General features: G+C 38.8%; 1 protein-coding gene across 9 annotated transcripts in view; it reads right to left on the bottom strand.

The window, feature by feature from the left end:
• Window positions 1-2516: 2516 nt before the first annotated feature.
• The window catches only part of trip12 (thyroid hormone receptor interactor 12), a 104619-nt gene continuing 83786 nt past the window's right edge, over window positions 2517-23349 (bottom strand). For all 9 annotated transcript variants that reach the window (XM_078410391.1, XM_078410387.1, XM_078410388.1 and 6 more), the window contains 13 exons: window positions 22991-23118; window positions 22080-22231; window positions 19420-19562; window positions 18374-18530; window positions 16621-16719; window positions 16382-16496; window positions 14456-14610; window positions 13382-13546; window positions 11973-12137; window positions 11068-11181; window positions 8841-8935; window positions 4993-5096; window positions 2517-3923 (listed from right to left, as the gene is read on the bottom strand). In XM_078410391.1, the coding sequence (XP_078266517.1) occupies window positions 3727-3923; window positions 4993-5096; window positions 8841-8935; window positions 11068-11181; window positions 11973-12137; window positions 13382-13546; window positions 14456-14610; window positions 16382-16496; window positions 16621-16719; window positions 18374-18530; window positions 19420-19562; window positions 22080-22231; window positions 22991-23118 (1789 nt within the window). In that variant the 3' untranslated portion in view covers window positions 2517-3726. The remainder of the gene's footprint in view (window positions 3924-4992; window positions 5097-8840; window positions 8936-11067; window positions 11182-11972; window positions 12138-13381; window positions 13547-14455; window positions 14611-16381; window positions 16497-16620; window positions 16720-18373; window positions 18531-19419; window positions 19563-22079; window positions 22232-22990; window positions 23119-23349) is intronic.

Below are 23349 nucleotides of genomic sequence, written 5' to 3'. Positions count from 1 at the left end.
TACGGGAGATCAAACAGATTTGTTAGCAGGACCAATTGGTGGTGCTGAGATGCTGCAAATGGTAAATACCTAAACTTGGACCCAACAGCACCTTTTGACTTGCGTATACCACATCTTGAAATCTTGACACTTATTTCCAGACTGACTACATGGTCCATATGACACACAAATTCTAGAATCAAAGGGCCCAACACTTTCACAAGATCATAACATGATCCAGCATCACTTTTGACAGAAGGCATACTCAAAAATTAGATGCAGGTAATTGAAATCCAACAGCGATCACTTCAAGCGCAGTTATATTTATCTCTCCATCAATTACTGTAAGCAATGTAATTGATGAAAACAAAAATAAGTTCACAATATTATTGCATCTAGCCAAGTTATGATGCACAATATCTTTGAATAGTAGGTAGATTAATGACTTTGCCCTGTTTGATTTCTCCAGGGAGAGACAACCTTCATTTTTCTCTTTCAAATCCAACTGATTTGAGGACAAACTTTGAACCTGTCTTTTGTGGCATACCCAGCACCAGTAAATAAGAGCCAAATAATTATTTTCAAAACAGTTGCTAACGAGTCTTCAACACTGCCTTCATTGCTCCACTTATCCCAAAATATTTCAGCTAACTCATTTCACAACGCAGATGTGAAAAACATATCTTACACAGAGCTGTTTCAGGAAACAATTAAATCATAGAACCAGCTAAATTGTACACATTAAATCCTAAAGCTTCCTATGAATGAACATCTTTTAATTAAATAAAAACTCAAGTCTAATCAAGAGATTAAACCAATTCTTGGCCATACACAAAGATATTTTACAATACCATGGAATTAGGTTCACAAAACAGAGCATTGTTTTGGTTGCTTTCCTTTCCAGTCATTGCATGTGCATTTAGAAACCAGTTTTGCATTATCGCAATTTTAAAAGCATTCAATGGGAAATTGCATCAATTCCTCATTCAACAAAAAACATAGAAACAAATCTGATGTAGTAAATCAGAATTGCAGAAATAGGTTCCCAGAAATATGAAAACATTCCAGTGATTGAATGACCTTCTTTTGATAGTGTAGAGGAAACACCACGAGTTTAAAAAATGTTCATTGTTATCCAATTTGGATGAGGTTTTATGTTCAGTGTAGCTTCTATAACCCTTTTATTATGAAATAAAATATGGTTAGTATTAAATTGCAAATGGAAGTGGTTGGAAAAGTGATCTGATAGTCAAATGGAACGTACTATTTAAATGGTAAAAAAATGACATTTTAAGATCCATTAATTAACACACGATATTCTGTTCAGTCGATTCAACATTTCAACAGGATACATTACCAAAGTTGACATGGTGGCATTGGTGCTTACTCATACTTTTAAACAGTAAATCATTACTCCTTTTGATATAGGAAGCAATAATCTGCTTGGGTTTGCAATATGCCATTTCGGGCTTAATATTTGTAAACTAGAAACAAAAAGGCAGCTCAAACAAGCAAACTATGGGATGAAGCAACAAATCAGTGGCTGAAGTAGGCAGCATGTTTCAATTGTTCTGCAAGCACAAAACATTTCACAAAATGATGAATACTGTAACAAATAGACTGAATGGGTCATGTATTAAAAGCCTATTTGAATTACTTACAAGTAGTAATGCTGAAACAGAGAAAGTATGAGGTATTATTTTAACTTCCAAAGTATTCATCCAAACTTTCTCTTAATCCTCTTCTTAAGCCTGGGGCAAATGGCAACCTGTACAAATGCACAAGTAGAATCGAGAAAAGGCTATTTCTGCAGCTATCTTTCAAGAGCAGTTTCTGCAGTGGAATCAATCTTACTTCATAAAATGATTTTGGATGGTTGCTGAATAACTCAGCCACGAGGCAAGGTCTTTCCTGGTTGCAAACCAGAAGTTGTGCCACTTACTGAGTGCATTAATGCAACTGTACAAGTGAAATATTTGCTCACATGGCAAGCATACCAAAACTTTGTGTTTTTTTTTGGGGGGGGGGAAAGGAGGGAGGGAAGAGAAATGGAAAGTTATGCTCAAATGGCTTAAAATCTTGTTCTCACCATCTTTATGATTCCCTTGTACGACTTTATAAACAGAAATTATTCAAACTCATTTTTGAGCATCGTACTAAAGTGACCAGGAGTTAGAGGCAGACAGAGAGTGAAGGCCAGCAAAGTAGTTATTAAACCAGACCACTTTAATTTTGGTTATTTATTAATGGATATAATTAACTTCTTTCCCAAATTCGACCAACTTCTTCCAGTCAGATCCCTCAAAAAAACCAATTTCCACATTAATGAAGGGTAGAATTTTTAAACATTTGGTTTTTTTTTTAAACATAAAATGAGGGCCACTGAAGGCAATAGTCCTCCAAGCATTACAACCACATCAAATATTTCCACCTTTATTTACTCAAACTCCAACACAATTTATTTTTTTAAAGACACTTTGGCACTATCCCTGAATCAGAAAAGTTTGGTTGCTGAATACAAAATAATTATACAAAAACTGAGTCAAACATTTTATTTATTTATGTTCAGGTAAAAACATTAACCTGATGAAGTAGTTATTGCAGATTTCAGAAACCAGCACATGAACAGTTGGACAGAGCATTGTTTACAGGGTGCACTATCCTTATCAAACCAAGAGAGCTCAACTATTACTTTTGTTCAAAGCTAGCAGTGCAAAAACAATTAAGTGAACTACAACAAGGTAAATTAAACAAGATAAAGCAACTGTCCAACTAGAACAGCAAGTGGAACTTTTCTTTTAAAGTTTTACACCCTTAAATAACAGACTAACCAGCTTGACATTGGTTTAAACTACCGAATTTAAAGGGGCTAAAAAGAAAAAGTTTCCTCAGTATTGTTGAGAATTGTTGCCTGAAATCATTCTGTAAACAATTCTAGTGTGATTAAAGGCTTCTGCCAACAGTCCTATTGTTTCACAATAAAACTATGGGCAAGTACTAGAATCTGAATATTGTAAAGAGGAATAAATTTTAGACTATGATACAATTGAGGGCGATGTCGGTTAAGTAAAGCTTAAATCTTCAAGCTCCCACCTTAACCTATGGTTGCATCGTGGGGTTAGGAAACATCACACACAAAAGCAGAACCCTATGTTACATCACACAAGTGCAGATGAGTTAAACATAAAAAGACAAACCAGATGGAGAGGGTGAGGATTGACAAGAAAAATGCAAATGACACTAACCAGAGGTTAAATTATTTTATGCAAGGTATAAGCGAGTCATTTCTGTATGTTTGTACATATTAATCTTTGGAAACAAAAAAAAATCACCAGAAATGTAGGCTCCAGATGGATATACACACCAATATCAAACTGCACAGTGACATTTTATTGTTCCGTCATCCTGGAAGATAAACATCCCTTTCTTTTCAATTTGAATACCACACAGCAAAAAAGCAATTTAAAAACTGCACCCAAATAATTGTTAAATTAACAAGAATTTCTTTAAGAATTTATTTGTTTAAATCTTGCATTAACTTTGGGGTCTTTTTTCAATTTCAGTCCGTAGGGGCTATTTTAATAAATATACCATCCATGTCTTTTTGTTGAAGAATTGTAGCATACCAAGCCATTTCTACAACAGGTATGCTGTACACATTGCCTTGATGCAGTGATACACTTAGAAAATAAATCATGATTTTTGTCATTTGTTGTAACAGGCAGCTTGAAGATTCAGATGCTGTGATCAGGAGAGATGGAACGACTGCTGCCCTTCTCTAGCAGCTATTAAAAGTTTTTCACGCATTATGTCGATACTGGAGTAATCTGGCAACTTGAGATAATTAACACAGGTCATTACAGAGGGTAAGAAATCATCAGGGTTTTCGGTAGACTCAAAGGTCTTGCGGACAATGGTCAGTGGAGGGTTCAAACTCCGAAACCCTGCAAACAAAAATCCAAAAAATTTAGTTTCAACAGAGCAAACTCAAATCTACCGCGAATCTGACAAAATGGTTAATTTAAGGTTTAAGCTATGCTCCAAAATAAAAAAAATGGATATAGACTTAATTGTTCTTCACACACAAATACATCCAAGTGACATTAAATCTTTATACTAAGTACAACCGTTTAAGATTATTAATGTCATGTTTACCAAGTTAAAGTGAAAAGCTTTGTTTTACATGCTATCCCATTGAATCAGAAAATACTGTACAAGCCAAACTAGAGTACAATAGGTAGAAGGTTACTTTCGAATGGGTGATTTGTTCTTTTCCATTCCAGATAATTTGGTCAAATCAGAGAGAAAAAACAAAGAAAGAAAAAGGCTGGGGATGGATCAGGCTGTATTGATCAGGAATGGGAGGGTGAAGAATAGAGTCTTTACACATGCAGCATGCTTCTGATGCCAAAAGATAACATTTTGCTTAGTATTGAGCTCTTTGCTCATCAGAAATGGTCCAGTTTCACTCCAAAGTCTTGCACATAGTAGATGAACGAGTGTTTTCAGCAGCAAATGCTATTTCGCAAATGAAATAGTAATCCAAAACTGTATTTGTTAACTAAAGGAGTTTATAGATTCAGGAGGCATTGGAAGGAAGGGAATTTTAAAATTAAGCCAAAGCAGGAAAGAGTATCGATGCAAGGGTACAGGCAAAGTCTGAGATGAGCTCATGTTTATAGTTTGTGAGTAAGGTCAGTATTGTGTGCGTTGCTTGAATCATGTCTAGAAATGACAAATGCACAGATGCAGCAAGGGGGACCAAGATTGTGGCATCACGGAGGCAGAGATAGACACAGTGGCTCACATCAATACCAAAGAAATATGTCAGCCCTCTGTACTGACCACCAAAACTGCAGTAAAGAATTACATAGAAGGCATTCATTTTCTGACGGCATTGGGAAATTTACTCCAAGCAATAGACTAGGCAAGAATTTTATTTACAAAGTGTACAACTATTACACCTCAATGTTTATTCCAAATGGAAACTGGAAGTGTTAAAAGCAAGCTTACCTCCTACAGGAAGTCGGGGACTTCCAGTTACAAATTGAAGAAATAGTCTTTGTTGCTCACCATCAAAACTACTGAGTATTTCAAAGAGAAACTTCACTGCACGACTGGGATTTAAAAAAGACAAAATGGATTAAATTGTAGACTTTTCACTATGCCCTCTCCAGAAATAACTAGATAAGATAAGAATGAGTTGCTCAGAACAATCACATGGCACTGCAATTTATAGAGTTTCAGCACTGTTAAACCCAATCAACCCATAAATCAATTCTTAAGAAAAAGCTTTAAGAGTAACAAACTTCAGTTATTTTTATACACCATGGCATCTATTGCAAACAGTGACTGGGAAGAATAAATCAGTTATACTTCTTTGAATATCTAGGCTTTTGGCACAGTTCACAACAAGATAGAAGCCAGCAGGCTTCATCTGCAAATTTAAACATCAAACGTTGCACACCATTTTTAGGAATAACCTGGACGCTGCATGCAAAATAAAGACCAATTAGCTTAAACACAAGGTATCAAGAAAATTAACAGGACACTTCTGTCAAAGAAATACCCCCCAAAAAATCAAGTAATTGGAATCTGTGTAGCTTTGGTTCAAAGGGAGAGTCATGACCAAATTCACCGAGTTCCTTTGCAGTAGTGACAGATTAGGAAGAAAGTGGGAATGCCATGGGTATATCTGGCTTTCCAAATTGTCCTTGGACGGGACAGTTACTAATCTAAGTAGGAGGCTTATGACTCAAATTAAGATATGAAGTTGGTCAAATAACAGAATGAATTTCAATTTGGCTACAAAAATCGAGTAAAACAGCATGGAAATAGGCCTGACATCACACTGAGTCAGCATTGACCTTCAAAAGCCCAATTACGCAAACTATTCTTTATTCTCCCTTCATTCTCATCATCTTCAAACATCTCAGAGGCAATATACAATGGCCAATTTACCTATCAATTTGCTTGCCTTTGGGATATGGCATGGATCTAGAGCACTTGCATAAAACCCACAGTCAAAGGAAGAACTTGAGACCCACTAAAGTCCAGACGATTGGAAAATTGCAAATATTACTCTGCTGTTCAAAAAGGAAGCGGGGCAGAAGAGTGAAAATTATAGGCCAGTTATCCTGACATCAGTGGTTGGCAAGACTTTTGAATCTATTATAAAGGATGAGGTTTCTGAGTACTAAGAAGAACACAATAATAGGCCGAAGTCAGCATAGTTTTGTGAAAGGGAGATCGAGTCAGAGTGATACAGTATAGAAAAAGAATCTTCCGCCCAACTTGCCCACACCGGCCAACATGCCCCAGCTACACTAGACCCACCTGCCTGCGCCTGGTCCATACCCCTCCAAACCTGTCCTATCCATGTACCTGTCCAACTGCTTCTTAAACGATGGGATAGTCCCAACCTTAACTACCTCCTCTGGCAGCTTATTCCATATACCCACCACCCTCTGTGTGAAAAAGATCTTGCCAAACGGGCCTGTTGTAATTCTTTGAGAAAGGTATGTAGGTTAATTGACTGGGCAAATGTAAAAATTGTCCCTAGTGGGTGTAGGATAGTGTTAATGTGCGGGGATCGCTGGGCGGCGCGGACTTGGTGGGCCGAAAAGGCCTGTTTCCGCGCTGTATATATATGATATGATAATAAAGTAAATAGCAGGATAGACAAAAGAGTCAATGGATGTGGATTTTCAGAAGGCATTTGATAAGGTCGCTTTTTTGCTCTGGTTTATTTTCACCCACATGTTCAGACCATAATGGTGTATCCTTATTGTTTTGATGTGTTTATGCTTTATTCTTAATTAACTGTATGTTTGTGTTGTCATTTGTGAGCGGAGCACCAAGGCACATTCCTTGTATATGCATACTTGGCCAATAAACTTTTTAATTCATTCACTCCGGTGCCACACATGAGGCTGGTTGGCTGGATGGCAGTCAAAGAGTGGCAATGAAGGGGGCTTTTTCTGTTGGCTGCTATTGATTAGCGGTGTTCCACAGGGTTCCGTGCTAGGGCCACTACTCTTCACGTAAAGATCAATGATTTGAATGAGGGAATTGAAGGCTTTGTGGCTAAGTTTGCTGATGATACGAAGATAGGTGGAGGGGCAGATTGTGTAGAGAAAGCAGGGAGTCTGCAGAAGGACTTGGACAAGTTGGGAGAGTGGGCTGAGAAGTGGCAGATGGCATACAGAGTAGCAAAGTGTGCGGTCATGAATTTTGGCAATAGGAATAAAGGCGGAGACTATTTTCTAAAAGGGGAGATCATTCAGAAATCAGAAGTACAAAGGGATTGGTGCAAGATTCCCAAAAAGTTAATTTGCAGGTCAAATCGGTAGAAAGGAAGGAGAATACAATGCTAGTATTTATTTCGAGAGGGCCAGAATACAAAAACAAGGATGTAATACTGAGGCTTTATAAGGCATTGGTCAGACTGCATTTGGAGTATTGTGAACAGTTTTGGGCCTCACATCTGATGAAGGATGTGCTGGCGTTGAAGAGGGTCCAAAGGAGGTTTTCGAGAATGATCCTGGGGTGATTGGATTAACATGTGATGAGCATTTGAAGGCACCGCAACTTGTAAAGATTAGATAAAAATAAGGGAACTACAGAAAAGCTTCCACATAATGGAACCATAACTAGCACTATAAATGCAAGATATTTAATGAACGCAAGATGGAATTCATGAAAGTCTTTTTTAATCCTGAAAATGTGGTTACAATTTGCCGACATGGAGATGAAGAGCATTGATTAACTTGTTGCTGTACTAAGGGGCTGGAAGCAGCTCCTCTGGAACTTAAAATCTGCCACATACCTGGACTGAATGTTTGTACTATACTGCAAATACAAGCTAAATCCAGAACTGAAAATGGAAACTGTACTAGGGATAATAATGTAGTCCAAAATCGTACCAAATATGTTTTCTATTAAACAGGGAGGCCACTTAGCAGGGCTCTTCTGAGCATTTTATCAAAGGTTTGAACAAATTCCAGAGCAATGACATATGCTCTAGTCTTTCTTGGGCTCTGGTTAAATTCTTTAATGAGGCGCTGATTCACTGTATTCCCTATTGGCTTCAGAGGTGGTAGTTGAGACACTGACCACATCCTCCAGAGCAACAGCTGATGGCAGGGACAACCATTGATAATTTAAAATGAAACCTTAAAGGATGAAGTGAATCTTAAAGGATTGGACAGGCTAGATCAAAGATAGAGCAGAGCAGAGCAAGATAGATCACTCGACCCTAAAAAGAGTAGTGTGTCATGGCACCATTGTAGTAGGAAGAAACTTGTAGAAACATTTAAAAAGAAAAATAACAAAAATCTGTGAACTGATAGACGAGATACATTCTGCATTTTAATGGTATCATCACACATACTATTCCCCAAAACACTGATTACACTGCGAGAGGCATAGCGAACAGTGGGTTTAGCCTACTAAAATGGCAGACATTACGCTCCTTTGCGTACTACACTTCAGTATAGGCGATTTCAACAGAGTGGTCCATCTTGTTCCTCTGGTATCTTTGGGCTAGATGCAGGAAAAATGTTCCCGATGTTGGTGGCGTCCAGAACCTGGCGTCACAGTTTAAGAATAAGGGGTAGGCCATTTAGGACTGAGATGAGGAAATACTTTTTCACCCAGAGAGTTGTGAATCTGCCACAAAAGGCAGTGGAGGCCAATTTGCTCGATGTTTTCAAGAGAGTTAGATTTAGGGCTACAGGAATCAAGGGATATGGAGAAAAAGCAGGAACAGGATACTGATTTGAGATGATCGGCCATGATCATGCTGGCTCGAAGGGCCGAATGGCCCACTCCTGCACCTATTTTTCTATGTTTCCATGTACCTGTCATGATTATATCCATGATCTGGTCTGCAACACTCCATCAATGTTTTCACATCCCATGCTTCAGACTTGCTGCCGCAGAGTAGTTGGTCCAACTATAGGTCAAATAAGGAGAATGTCACACAATGCAAGGACACAAACTTCGTTAATTAAAAACAATTAAATGCTTTAATAAACTTGTTGATAATTTCAGCTCAAGGAAGCTCACACCTGCACTCAGTTAGGCGAGGGCTGATGTTAATCTCAGCGTGACACCACAGATTCTCTAGGATGGCCAGAATACAGGAAGCCAGAGTTCACCAATTTGATTCACAAGTGCCAAAATTCAGTTAATTACAGATTGCATTAAGGATTTTTTTAAATCCCCTGTCCATTAAGCAGAATGACCATGGATTTCAGTAGGCTAACAAATAGACTCTCCCAAAATGGCATGGACTAGTCACAAAGGTGGACAGCACAGAAACAGGCCTTTTTGCCCACCTTGTCCATGCCGACCAACTTGGCATACCAGGCTGGTCTCATTTCCATGTATCCGTCCAGTCTTAAATATTTATGATTATATCCTCTTCTATAGTTTCCTTTTACAGATATAGACCATCTCCCGAGTGGAAAAAAAGTTGCTCCTGAGATCCCTCTTAAATCTCTCCCCTTTCATCCTGTGCCTAATGCCCTTCATTTTCACTGGAAAAAAGACTAGACAATCACTTTATCCTTGCCTCTCAATAAGATCACCGCTCAGCCTCCTATGCTCCAAGGAGAAAAAAAACCAACCTATCCAATCTCCCCCTTTAACTCTGAGACAACATCCTGGTGAATCTCTTCTGCATCCTTCCCACCATGTCATCTTTCCTACAGCTGGGCGACCAGAACAGCACAAAGTATTCCAAGTGTGGTCTCACCAACAACTTGTAGAGCTGCATGATATCCCAACTTTTGTACTCAATACCCTTCCCAATGAAGGCAAGCGTGCTAAATTCATCCACTACACTGTTCACCTGACTCACCACTTTTAGGGAAGCAGGCACCTTTACTCTCAAATATCTCTGCAGCACTGCAGGGTTCTTAGATGTGTTCCTTGCATTTTCCTTTACCTGACCGCCACCTCCATTTTAAGTCATCTGTTGCTTCGCTATGTCTGCCTCCTCCTCTTAACTGACCATCGCCTCAACCTCTCGTCAACCTAAACGCACCAGCCTCGCCCTTCACCCTCACAGGCCCTCTGCTACTGCTAACTCTTTAAAGCCTTCCACTTGCCATCCTCCTTCTTACCTGCAAACACTCCCCCAATTAACCACTGCAAGTTCCGGAATGCCACAAAAATCAACCTTGCTCCAATTTAGGACCTATAACATGTGGGCCAGTCCGATCCTTTTCCATAATGACCTCAAAACTGATATGATTATGGTCACTATTCATGACAACACAACCCAACTATTTTCTTTTGTGAGATAAAAACCTTCATACAGATGTTTGTAAAATGAGACATAAACCAGGTGTCCATAGGTCAATAAAATGCAGATTTCCAGAGTTAGTCAGGAAAAAGAAAACTACATCAGTAAAAGGGAAAATGTGGCCTTGTACATTCAGTTCTTGTGACTCATGTACCAATCAGATTCACACAAATAGTTAGAAGCATGGCAAGAATTAATCTCTGGATCCAGTTTCCTTCAGGTGGATTTATCACTTTAAGGAATCCGCATGTCAATAATGCTAATCTAGCAGCACCTAATCTTTCAAGATCACTTGGACATTGGATCAAGCAGAAGATAGCCATAATAAGTTTGTATAACAATTAATCTTGTCACTGTAGCTGACACAGATCACTATTTACTATTTATGCAATATAAAAAATGAATTGCAAATACATAATCATATTAACATGACCAATTTCAAAAATAATTCGGCTCCATTTTCCAAACAGCAGTCCAACGCTTTCAACATGCAAGAATTTATTGTGCAACCGTCAAGATAAATTATATTTTTCTTTTAAAGTTGGAGACTTTCGTTTCCAACTTAGTTGGCTTTAAATCAAAATAATGTAGACAAAATAAATTAATATTTACAACATATGTAGCATTCCAACAATGTATGCCTTTAGCATACAATGAAAGATCAATTCACAGCTTTTCAGTGCATAAAAATGAACTTTGGCATTCACGAAAATCACGACAGGAACTGCTGTTTATTGTCTGCATCTATTTAAAATGGTTCCAGGTGTGGTGCTTACCTCCTCCGGGTAAAAATACTGTAAGTGATGGAGTGGAAAAACAGACTCAAAGCCATCTCGAAAAGATTCAAACTGCTTGGAAACACCTTCATTCAGGGTCCAGTAAACCACAAGCTACAGAGATTGAACACAACATCAGTGCTGCTGTTGCACAACAAAGTACAATAATAAATAACCTTTAATGTGAAGACAAATTACAGAAGCATTACCAAAAACAAATATGACACCAAAGTAAGAGAGACCCTGAAGACAGGTAATAAATGATTTCATCCAAGCTTCAAGGAAAATTAAGGAGAAGAAAGGGAGGTGGAGGGATTTCTTGAATGTTGGGGCAAGATGTCTCAATTAATGACAATTGAGATTCCATTGGTCCATCTGAAGATGACACTTTACCAGTTCTAAAGTGTTGGAAACTATGAACAAACCACACTTTTGCAACAAATGGCAGGTAGGAAGTTAACCTTAATGCAAATAGCATTACAATAATATAACACACTTAATGAGAAGAATATTTGGGTCACCAACTTAAATTTGACAAATCAGGGGATGGCAGTCAATTAATACTATCCTGTGCTAAAATGTGGGAGCAAATGTCAAAATGAATGTTGTCCAATTGGTACCAGCAGGAAATTAGATACTGAAGTGTAGACGCAATTGGACATTCAATTTATATCCGTGACATCTTGAATAAAATGGAAAAGGGAAGACGACAGTTATCGACAAAGTATTTACATAATTCTCCTTAAATCATAAAAGATTTCATACTTGAAATTTATGTCATGTCTGCATATCTGAGGAAACGATTCACTTCATAGCCAGATTTTGACAGTGCATTCTCCGGATGAAAAAGATCCTTTGCTTTACCATGGAAAATATCTTAAACAATTGGAAAATGGTGTACATACCCTCAGATATTCTTCCAAATTATGTATGGTGACAACTGCGTCCTTCCCTCCCTTCTTCAGTTCAACATTAGCATACCCAGGTAATGTGAAATCCAAGCCTAGTTCTTCCACAGAGCAGCCATTCATGTTTAAGCTTTCCAGAGCTTGCTGAAGACATTCTTTGCTCTGTTGAAAAAAATCAGTTTGACAATATTAAACTTTAAATTTTGAACACCCATCCTTGTTATTCTTACTTAGACACAAAATGCTGGAGTAACTCAGCGGGTCAGGCAGCATCGCTGGAGAAATGAAACAGGTGACATTTCTGGTCAAGATGATTCATCAGACATTCATCAGTCTTAACTTTCTCCTGTGAACAAGTCACCTCACACTTGAAACTTTTGTTTGCACTACAATCTTTGCAATATTCTGCAGTTTTATGTACTTTGCTGTACCTTTTATTTCTGCATACTGTTTGATTCTGAGCTTTATGCCAGCAAGAAATTTCATTGCATCCTGGTATACGACAATGAACTAATCTGAAACTAAATATAGAAGGCTCGAAGAGAAAGGTTCTGGTACATTTAGCAACGACAAAAAAAAGGAGCTTAACACTTTCCACCCCACCAGTAAAGCAGTTACTGGCAACACTATAGTATGCATTTTTAGTCATGCGCAAACAGAACAGCACTACATTAAATGGTTATCAGCTCCTTGTACAAATCACCCAGCACATATTAACACAATGTAAGTTCATGACTGATTCCATCTTATATCTGTAGTGACTGCTACATCTCAGAATTGCCTCAGCCTCCGTGCCAAAACATCTTAGATGCTGCTAAATCAGGAAATTAAATTCTCTGATGTGAACTGAAAAACGCTTATGTAAAATGAAATTCATTAATGAAAAGGTCATTTATCAGTGGGATTCAACAAATAAAATGACAAAAATCAACCTCTAATATTTAATTCGTACATCTAATATCAATGAATTAAACCACAGAACCATTCATTTTCTTCAGTTACAATATTTCATAACCGAACAGCAATTTTAGTTTAGATGCACTGCAGAAACCGACCCTTCAGCCCACCAAGTTCTGCGCCAACTAGCGATCCCTGCACACTAACACTACCCTACATACACTAGGGACCATTTACAATGAAACCAAGTCAATTAACCTACAAATCTGTACATCTTTGCAATGTGGGAGGAAACCAGAGATCCCAGAGAAAACCCACGGTCACGGAGAGAACGTACAAACTCTGTACAGACAGCACCCATAGTCAAAATTGAACCCAGGTCTTGACTGCTGTTTACCAGCAACTACCGCTGCACCACCTTGCTGCCCAAAGTAAATTGATCAAAGTAAATTCTTCAAATGTTAAAGGGTGCAGAACAAAATGGTCAGTCCAGCAGATGTCATTCTTACCTGTGATCGATCTTGTTCTAATTTCTTTTTTTGTTTTATGATGTCCTCAAGGTGACAAATTGATTTTGCTACTACTGGATCAATGTTGAAAAGGTCATGGGAGCAAAGGGAATTTTCCTGTCGGAGCATCCACTTGTAAAATGATAAGCCGAGGGGCAAATCCAACTGTTCAGACCAGGAAAGAGGAAAAACTCAGTTCTCAGCAATAATCAGAATGTGCAGAAAACCATTTTTAATACCACTATTTTTTAGGCTCTGAATATGTTATGTCTTACAGCAAGAAAAATATACAGCTGTAGCCTGTGTTACATATCACAATAATAGGCATTACAAAACCCAAATATTGTTTTTAAAATTAAATGTCAAGATGCAATCACCAAAAATATGGATTTGCACTAACCATAGTGGCTGAGTGTAAACATGCTGCACCATGCGTCTCAGTATTTCTAATTTGCAATGCAATTAATAGCTTTGTTCTTGCGTTTGGAAGCAGATTTTTGAAAAATAAGCAGTTTGTACAGTTCAAGTGGATTCATCTGTAAGCATTTGTTTTCCAAGGATTTGTGATTGGAGACACATTTCCAAAAATGTATCTACATTCAAATTCTAGGGTCTGCGCAGATTTCACAAGAGACCCACTAATTTAGAGAAAAGTGGTTAATATAAATGTTATGGATCGTCCTTTATTTGAGCTAAAGACTGAAATTTATATAGTGTTATATATCTTCAGTAGGGATTAAAATTATATTCATTTTAGTCCATTCGTTAATTTAAGGTAGTTCTTGGTTGGCAATCACTGGAGCAACATTTCCAATGTCTAAAAAACTTCTTACTAGATTTCTGTTGCATTCGACTTCCCATGGACTAACATTGAAATCTCAGTTTGGACGTTGTTACTGAAAGGTTTTAGGTCATTCATTATTTATGCCATAATTAGAAACTAATTATCTTGCCCAATAATTCAACGTCTTCAGATGGAACATAAATGAGGAAATGTTCACAAATATTAACATATTAAAACTAAACGTCAGTTTTTGGCAGATGAATCATGTGAAGGTATCAAAAGAATCATACCAGTCGAAAATCCATGATCGCTTTGGCCAAGAACTTGCCAAGAAATCGCAACTTCATTTTCACTTTGGCTACATATGCTGGTTTTGTGCTTCTTCCAAAAGGAACAGGGAAGAGGCCACGGGGATTATGGATATATTTGGTCCCTTCTTGGATGCCTAGAGACACAATTAAGTTAGTTAACTGACAAGTAATTTGTCTTTTTTCAAAACATTTAGATTATTTGTTTGTAACAGTGCCGATGTCATTTGTGCAGCAAATTCTTAAAACAAACTCAAGGGAAGCCACAAGGATTCACTAAAGAAGCAAAGATTAGAGAACAAGTTCTAGCTAAAAGTCTCCATTCATTAGGTCTTTTCATTCACATGGCTACATCATGACAGCTAGCTATGTTATTCAAAAGCTGAAAAAAAAGTTCTGTAACATGGGGATATATAAACATAGCACAAAAAGTAAGGAAATTTGTGTTTGGTAGATTATTTCTTTGTTGTATCAATGCTTCTTGGCAATAAATCTTATACCGTTGGAAAGCCTGTTTATTTCCCTTTTAAATGGTGCCACATTTGTAAGGAACATGCATTTGTGGGATGAGCAGCAGAGCTGAGTATGTGGGTTGCGCCCATGAAAAATCTGCCAAATCTTCTCTGCCAATGCCAAACAGCTTATTCTGCCATTGACTCTTGTTCGGTGTTGTTTGGTGGATTGGACGATTGGTCTGAAGAAACAAGACATATTGGCAATTTAACAATTTATTCATTTAATAAACAGGAGCCTCAGTAGCGTGTGGAAGAACCATACACAGCCACAACAGCCTGGCACCTCCTCCTCATGCTGGTCACCAGCCTGGTCACACACTGTTGTGGGATGGCATCCCATTCTTCAACCAGCATTTGTCGCAAGTCAGCCAACGTGGTTGTATTGGTCACTCTGGCACGAACAGCACGCCCAAGCTGATCCCACAAGTGTTCAATGGGGTTGAGGTCAGGACTGCTGGCAGGCCATTCCATCCCAAATTCTGGAGGTAGTCTCTGAGAAACCCTGCTCTGTGGGGGCGAGCATTGTTATCTTGGAGGATAGAGTTCGATCCCAGACTGTGGAGATATGGGATTGCCACTGGTTGCAGAATCTCATCTCGATATCTCTCTGCATTGAGATTGCCTCCAATGATGACAAGCCTCGTTTTTCCAGTGAGCGAGATGCCGCCCCACACCATCACACTGCCTCCACCAAAAGATGTTACTCTATCAGGCACCTGATTGTCAGCACCTGGGGGTACCAGAAGCTCAAAACAAGAGTCAATAGCAACAGCAGAATAAGCTGTTTGGCATTGGCAGAGAAGATTTGGCAAATTTTTCATGGGCGCAACCCATATACTCAGCTCTGCTGCTCATCCCACAAATGCATGTTCCTTACAAATGTGGCACCGTTTAAAAGGGAAATAAACAAGCTTTCCAACAGTATAAGATTTATTGCCAAGAGGCATTGTTACAACAAAGAAATAATCTACCAAACACAAATTTCCTTACTTTTTGTGCTATGTTTAGATAAGTTGAGAAGTCAAAGATTTTAAAAAGAGTATTTTCTGGGAAAAATAAAAACACTAAACAAATTGGGGAGCTTCAAAAAGCAGAGACACCTGGTTATCCTGGTGCATTATCTGCAAAAAGCTAGTTTGCAGTTGATGCAAGGAATATTAAAACTAATATTATTGTTCACTGACATGGAAACCAAATACAAATGTAGGAGGTTATGCTCTTGTTACGTTGAACATTGTCATTTTATCTGGACAATGTACCACACTGGTCTCTTCATTGAGTTCATTAATAAATGAGAAGTTTTAATAATTTATACATTAAAATATGACAGTTACACTTTTAAAACACCATTACATACATGATATGGAAAATAAAACTTGAGATTTACGTGTACCTTTAGGGTGCGACAGTGTAACTTCATCTCCCCGCCACAGACCGAGATCAGCTCTCTGCAGTTCCTGAGATACAAGTGCATAGAATTCCAATGTCGGACCCAGACCTGTGCCAACCTAGAAAGTATTAAATGTTTAGTTTTACCTGAAGCTTATTCTAGCTGTCGACATGATTCAAGATTATGACCACAGCAGATTTTGAAAGAGAAATTACATTTGAAAAAGGAAACATTGTGCTTACTTCATTTTCATATTGTATCTCCAGCATTGCCCTGGAGCTCCCCAAATCCTGCATCACCGATTCTGCTTGTTTCAATAGCTCTTCCCGGTTCACTGTGCGCTGCGTGGGGGAACAAAACAAAACAGTTGGTACAGAATAACCGACGAACAAAAAGAAAGCAGTTGGAACAGAATAACCTGCATAAGCCCATTTTCCAAAAGGTTATCCCACATTAAATTGCTCTTAATTTTCAAGGTTGGATAGTTTGCTGGAGTACACACTCACAAGGAGTCTCTCCATAATCCCCTCCCCCCATGCAGCTCAATGTTTAAATGGACTTCATGATGGCAGGACAGATTGCAGCTGAGGCCAACCTTATTCTGAACCAGGTCTTTATATGTAGAGTTCAATGAATGGCAATTAAGACCACGAATCACTACAGATGTCCCATTTAAATTGAGTACAATTCACCAGCTCCAATTCTAAATTGTTTTTGCTTAAAAAGCTAGCCCAAAAGTTCAAACTGAATTGAAAAATATATGCTTGGATTTGAAGTAAACTCATCTATTCTCACCAACCAACCATAACCCCAGAGAGATTACGTGGCGCCACTCAAATGCCTTTCAAGTAATGTGTGAAGTTCTGATAAATTCATAACTGTGGGACTACAATTAAGGCAGCATCACCAATAACAATGCACAACAAAGAGCCACAAAACAATATACCAAGATGTTTCTTTCACAATGTGTGCCAATATGGCAGCGTAGGTTCACTAGGTTAATTCCCGGAATGGCGGGACTGTCGTATGTTGAAAGGCTGGAGCAATTAGGCTTGTATACACTGGAATTTAGAAGGATGAGGGGGGGATCTTATTGAAACATATAAGATAATTAGGGGATTGGACACATTAGAGGCAGGAAACATGTTCCCAATGTTGGGGGAGTCCAGAACAAGGGGCCACAGTTTAAGAATAAGGGGTAGGCCATTTAGAACGGAGATGAGGAAGAACTTTTTCAGTCAGAGAGTGGTGAAGGTGTGGAATTCTCTGCCTCAGAAGGCAGTGGAGGCCAGTTTGTTGGATGCTTTCAAGAGAGAGCTGGATAGAGCTCTTAAGGATAGCGGAGTGAGGGGGTATGGGGAGAAGGCAGGAACGGGGTACTGATTGAGAGTGATCAGCCATGATCGCATTGAATGGCGGTGCTGGCTCGAAGGGCTGAATGGCCTACTCCTGCACCTATTGTCTATTGAAATAGTGTTGATCAGTGTTGCCATATCTCAAGGGTTTAATGAGATCTGTATTCTATGCTTACTACTTTACCAAACGCCTAAAATTCTCCTTACAGTAGTTGCCTTCGTGCCTTAATTAAAAGGCAAAATGTTATGAAATGTAGAAGTTATATTTTTCTTTCAGACATATTTTTGGAAAATGTGTAGAATGCATATTAATATTCTCACCCTGATGTCAATATATCCTAGTTAGTGTACCATTTTCCTCTCCCCTGACACAGCAGAAAAACAGTCATTAGTTCCCAGTTAGCCTTAACATTGTTTTGCTCCCAACTAAGTTTCTGATCTTTTGGCACTTCTAGAGATCAGTGAAACAGTCTTCAATGTTGTCGGGTTAGCCTGTTTAGTTTTTCAGTTGAACAGTAGTATTTACATTTTCTCAGACTACTGTTGAAAACTTCAGCAACATTGCCTATAACTTGATCACAACAGGAAATTAGATGATACATATCCGCATTACAAGTAGTAACAGATGTACAAAACTTACCTTTTTCCTATCCAAACGAGGAGCAACCCTGCTATCCTGGGAATCAGACTGGTTGATTTCTGGATTAGTGTCCAGTAATCTCTGCATGGCTCGATCACGATCAAATGCAGTCACATAAAACAACATTTGCCGAGTGTCAAATGGGAAAAAGAATGGGCTTGAAGGAAAAAACAAAATTGATTGGTAACCCATTTAGGCACTTACAGAATAATTACAATAAATCCATACTTCATCTTTATTACCACAAGATGCTTAAATTTAATACATTAACTGCGCCTTTGGACAGATGAACTTAAATGCTATTTTGCTAGATTATTTGTTTTCTTAAAATAAAAATGTCAACAAGTTGATAGCTGATTTAAGTGCAATTTATCAATCTGGCCGTGTATTTCATTGGAAATTGGTACCTTACACGCATCGTGAAGCCCTGCAATTATCCGTGGACTGCATTAGTCACCCCATGATATATGAAATGAAAGGGCTCTGTGATCCTCCACACTACCCCCCACCGCCCCACTTCGCAAATGCAACAATTCATGTTTAATACTGTTGCAAAGTTAAATGCACAGCTGTTTCATGTTGTTTTCAGGAAAATCACCATTCTGAAAGTCCAAAATCACTGCCACAAAATTTATGAACGTCGCACAGAATTCCCCATGTGTGGTGTAACTTCAGGAAACCAACACATCAAATTGAAATTTAACTTTGGAAAAAAACACCTTTAGCCAGTTTAATCAACAAGGTCACCTGAACACCAACATTTAAAATCAGGTAGGGATGAAAAATAAGAGCTTCATGGTAATATCAGGCAGATACTATTTGTTTTCAATCAAAAAATGCCGCCCAGGGTATGCCATTTCCTATTTTTTCTCAATATTTTTGTTTGGCACATTCACCATTTTTAATGCTAGAAAAAAATTCCAATACAAAAATATGGTATGGGTATAGATTCTATTATTTAACTACAAAAGAAAAACTGCTTGCACAATATAGATAATTATTAATCTTAGCTAGTCTGAACAAAAAGCAACAATCTCATATCATACCAGGTCCTTCCCAGCTCTGTCAACCATGTTGGTATATTTCCTGTCATAATAACCAAAGGATCTTGAAGCTGGCGGTTAGCCTTTGCGGTCAATTTGCTGTTGATCAATTCGTTAGTTGGAATAATCTCTTTACAAATTGCATTCTGTAAGAAACGTATTTGAGAAGATATTTTGACAAATGAAATCCAAATGTAATTAATTACATGTCTAATTTATATTATCAATTTAAGTTTGAGCTGCAAGGAGCAGGGTGATTTACCAATTAGACTCATAGAATCTTAGAGCACGGTAACATGCCCTGCAACTCAACTTGCCCTTGCGGACCAAGATGCCCATCTGCATTAGTCCCACCTGGCTGCCCATACCTCTCAAAACCTTTCCTATCTATGTACCTTCCGAATGTCTTTTAACTGTTGTCATAGTACAGGCTTCAACGACCTTCTCTGGCAGCTTGTTGCATGTACCCCTCAGGTTTTGGTTAAATCTTTCCCCTTTCACCTTAAAGCTATGCCCTCTGGTTCTCAATTCCCATATCTGGGAGAAAAAGACTATGCTTTCACCCTGTCTATTCCTCTCATGATTTTCTACACCTCTATTAGATCACAAGTGTTCAGCAAAGAAGGCCACATCGGGAACATCAGATGCAGTAGGTGCGGTTAGAGGTGATGCACATTATCCTGTCCCTCACCTGGTAGGACTATTGCAGTCCCTGGATGGAGGAGAGGGAGAAGGTACAGGGACTGGTGGTATATCTCCTGTGGTTGCAGAGCAATGTGCCTGAAGAAGGGATGGTTTGGTTGGGAAGGATGTGCGAACATCGGAGTTGCAGAGGGAGTGGTCTGCGAGAGGCAGAACGGGATGGTGTTGGGAAGATGTGACGAGAGGAACGATCACATTTGGAAATGCCAGAGAATGATGTGTTGGATGGAGGCTGGAGAGGGTGAAAGGTGAGGAACAAGGGAACTCGATCCATGTTCCAGTGGGGGGAGGGGGGGGTGAGAGCAGGTGCTTGATACCTTACCTGTACTCTAGGTGTGACTGTGCCTCTAACCTATTTATTCCCCTCAAGATCTTGTACACCTCCATAAAATCAACACTCATCCTCCTGCACTCCAAAGGATAAAGTCCTAGCCTGCCCGAACTCTCCCTACTGCTCAGGCCCTCAAGTCCTGGCAACGGTCTTGCACATCTTCTCTGCACTCTTTCCAGTTGAACATCTTTCCTTTGGCAGGGTCGCCAAAACTGAACACAATACTCCAAAACTGGCCTCACCAACATCTTGTAAAACTATTACATTCCAACTTCTATACTCAATACTCTGACTGATGAAGGCCAATGTGCCGAAAGCCTTCTTGACCAACCCATCTACTTGTGACACCACTTTCGAGGAACTATGTACCTGTACTCCTAGATCTCTCTGCTCCACAAGATTCTCCAGAGGCCTTCCATTTACTGAGAAGGTCCTGCCCTGGTTTGACTCCCCAAAATGCAACAACTCACTTATCAGCATTAAATTCTCAACCATCCATTAGCCCACATGCTCAGTTGGTCAAGATACCATTGTAATTTTTGATAACCATCTTCACTCACAGAAACATAGAAAATAGGTGCAGGAGGCGGCCATTTGGCCCTTCGAGCCAGCACCGCCATTCATTGTGATCATGGCTGATCATCCACAATCAGTAATCCGCGCCTGCCTTCTCCCCATATCCCTTGATTCCACTAGCCCCATGAGCTCTATCTAACCCCTATGATACCACCTTCTTTAGGGTCATCTGCAAACTTACTAATCATGCCCTGCACATTATTAGCCAATTATTGATATAAACCACAAACAACAATGGGCCCAGTACTGATCTCTGAGGCACCTTATCAAATGCCTTGCCATAAAGACATCTACAGCTTTCCCCTCAAACTTTTCTTACTTCAAAAAACTCAGATTCATAAGACACAATCTCCCATGTACAAAATCATGTCGGCTATCCCTAATCAGTCCATCTAGTCAAATACATATACATCTTATCCTTCAAAATGCTCGAGTGATTTGCCAAGCAGAGTTGTCAGGTTCACTGGGTCTATAGTTCCCAGGCTTCTCTTTGAATAGAAGCACAGCATGAACCACCCTCCATTCTTCCAGCACCTCACCCCTGTCTACTGATGATTCATATATCTCAACCAGGGCTCCTGCAAATTTTTCTCTCATATCCCACAGTCATGCATTTACAGCATAATTCATAATATACAGTTGTGAATAATTGTTTTGAGCGGTCTACACAAACTTGAAACTGCCTTTGTGAATGATCACATGATTCAGCATAGAAGTCTGGATGGACCCTGTTATTTGCTTGGCTCAAGACATTTTATGGCTCTGGACAATGCTACTTAACTAAAACAAAAGCAGTATCACTACATTCCACACAAGGTCAAATAGTATGGAAGTCCGGATGAAGCAATGATTAGAACATTTCTGAATCTCTCTACAGATGCGAATTGACTTGCTGAGTTTTCAGTAACTGTTTATGACAACTCATCTACAATATACAACAAGGAAAACGAATGCTAATTTCAGAGTTAGTGAACATTCAAACTCGCAAATGCAAGTAGATTTTTACTCCAATCACTCCTGGCATCCATGGTGATTGATATTATGTGGTACTCACATTATATAAGTAATACCAGTATCTACTGATAGCGTGAAGGACTCTCAGAAGCAAAATTACATCCAGTGATGGGTCTTCAAATGTTATACCATCTGGAGGAATTGAAATCAGGTAGGTTTCCAAAGGATTTCCCACTGGAGGACACACACCATCTAGGTGCAAGAAAAAAGTTACAACATTTAACTTCAATCTGGACATAAATGAAGACAGTTTTCTCACTGAGTGGCTCATTGCTTACAATTGCAGAAATGTAAACATGCTTCAATGTAATTAAGAATATTATTCAACTTATTAATCCTTGGGCTCATTGCATACAATTGCAGAAATGTAAACATGCTTCAATGTAATTAAGAATATTTTTCAACTTATTAATCCTTGGGCTTCTTGCTAAAAGTTTTTTCCGAAGTTTGAAGAAATGCATAGACAGTGAAAGCCACTTTCATCCTACTATAGTGTTCACTATCTCCAGTTGTTCCTTGAAAGAGGAAGAAATTTCATTTTCATGACGAAGACATGGAATATATTGAAGTAACTGATGGGAGGAAATGTGCTATTCTAGAATGAAATAAGAAAATATTGGATAACTACAGCAAAATATTTAGTTCTTAAAAATCAGAAGTTGGTAAACGGGGTCCATTGCCCATGCAGCATAAACTGGTGGACATCAAAGTAGATAGCAGAAGGTCCAATTTTAAACTGAGGGTTAGACTAACATGTTCTGCAGAACCGGGTTTTTTTCTTTATCTACATAGCCTTTTCTTTTGAATTTACACAAAATGCAAAAGGTGCATTTAAATCAAAGAACCTAAAGAAATTCTTCACCACAGCAAAGTATAGGTTAATTGAGAAGTACATCAAATGTTTAGATGCTAAGATACACGCCATTTTGAAATCATGTCCCAAATGCTCACCATGCCACAGCTCGTCATGTTTCCTTGCGTTTCTGGGCGAGGTTTTTGTAGGTGCAGACTGAGCTCTTCCTCGCTTCCCACCAACTGTATCCTTATTTCCTTCTTCCTCTTCTCTAACAGGTTTGTACCTATTTATCAAATTGAACAATACGGTCAGCCATTTCAGAGAATTTGGACCACCATTTATGGCAATTAAAGCAGCACAGGTAGGTGTCATGAGAACAGTGGTCCTACACTTGACAGAATACACGAGCCTGCGCGAGACTCCATAATTCATTTCAGTTCACTAGATGACCAAATTCAGTATGCATGAGAAGCAGCATCAGATTATATTGACAAGGTTATTATATTTCTCTGAA

Source organism: Rhinoraja longicauda, chromosome 13 (genome assembly GCF_053455715.1).
Source record: "Rhinoraja longicauda isolate Sanriku21f chromosome 13, sRhiLon1.1, whole genome shotgun sequence".
In the NCBI taxonomy this organism is placed as follows: Eukaryota; Metazoa; Chordata; class Chondrichthyes; order Rajiformes; family Arhynchobatidae; genus Rhinoraja; species Rhinoraja longicauda.
This window is presented reverse-complemented; position numbering and strand designations above follow the sequence as displayed.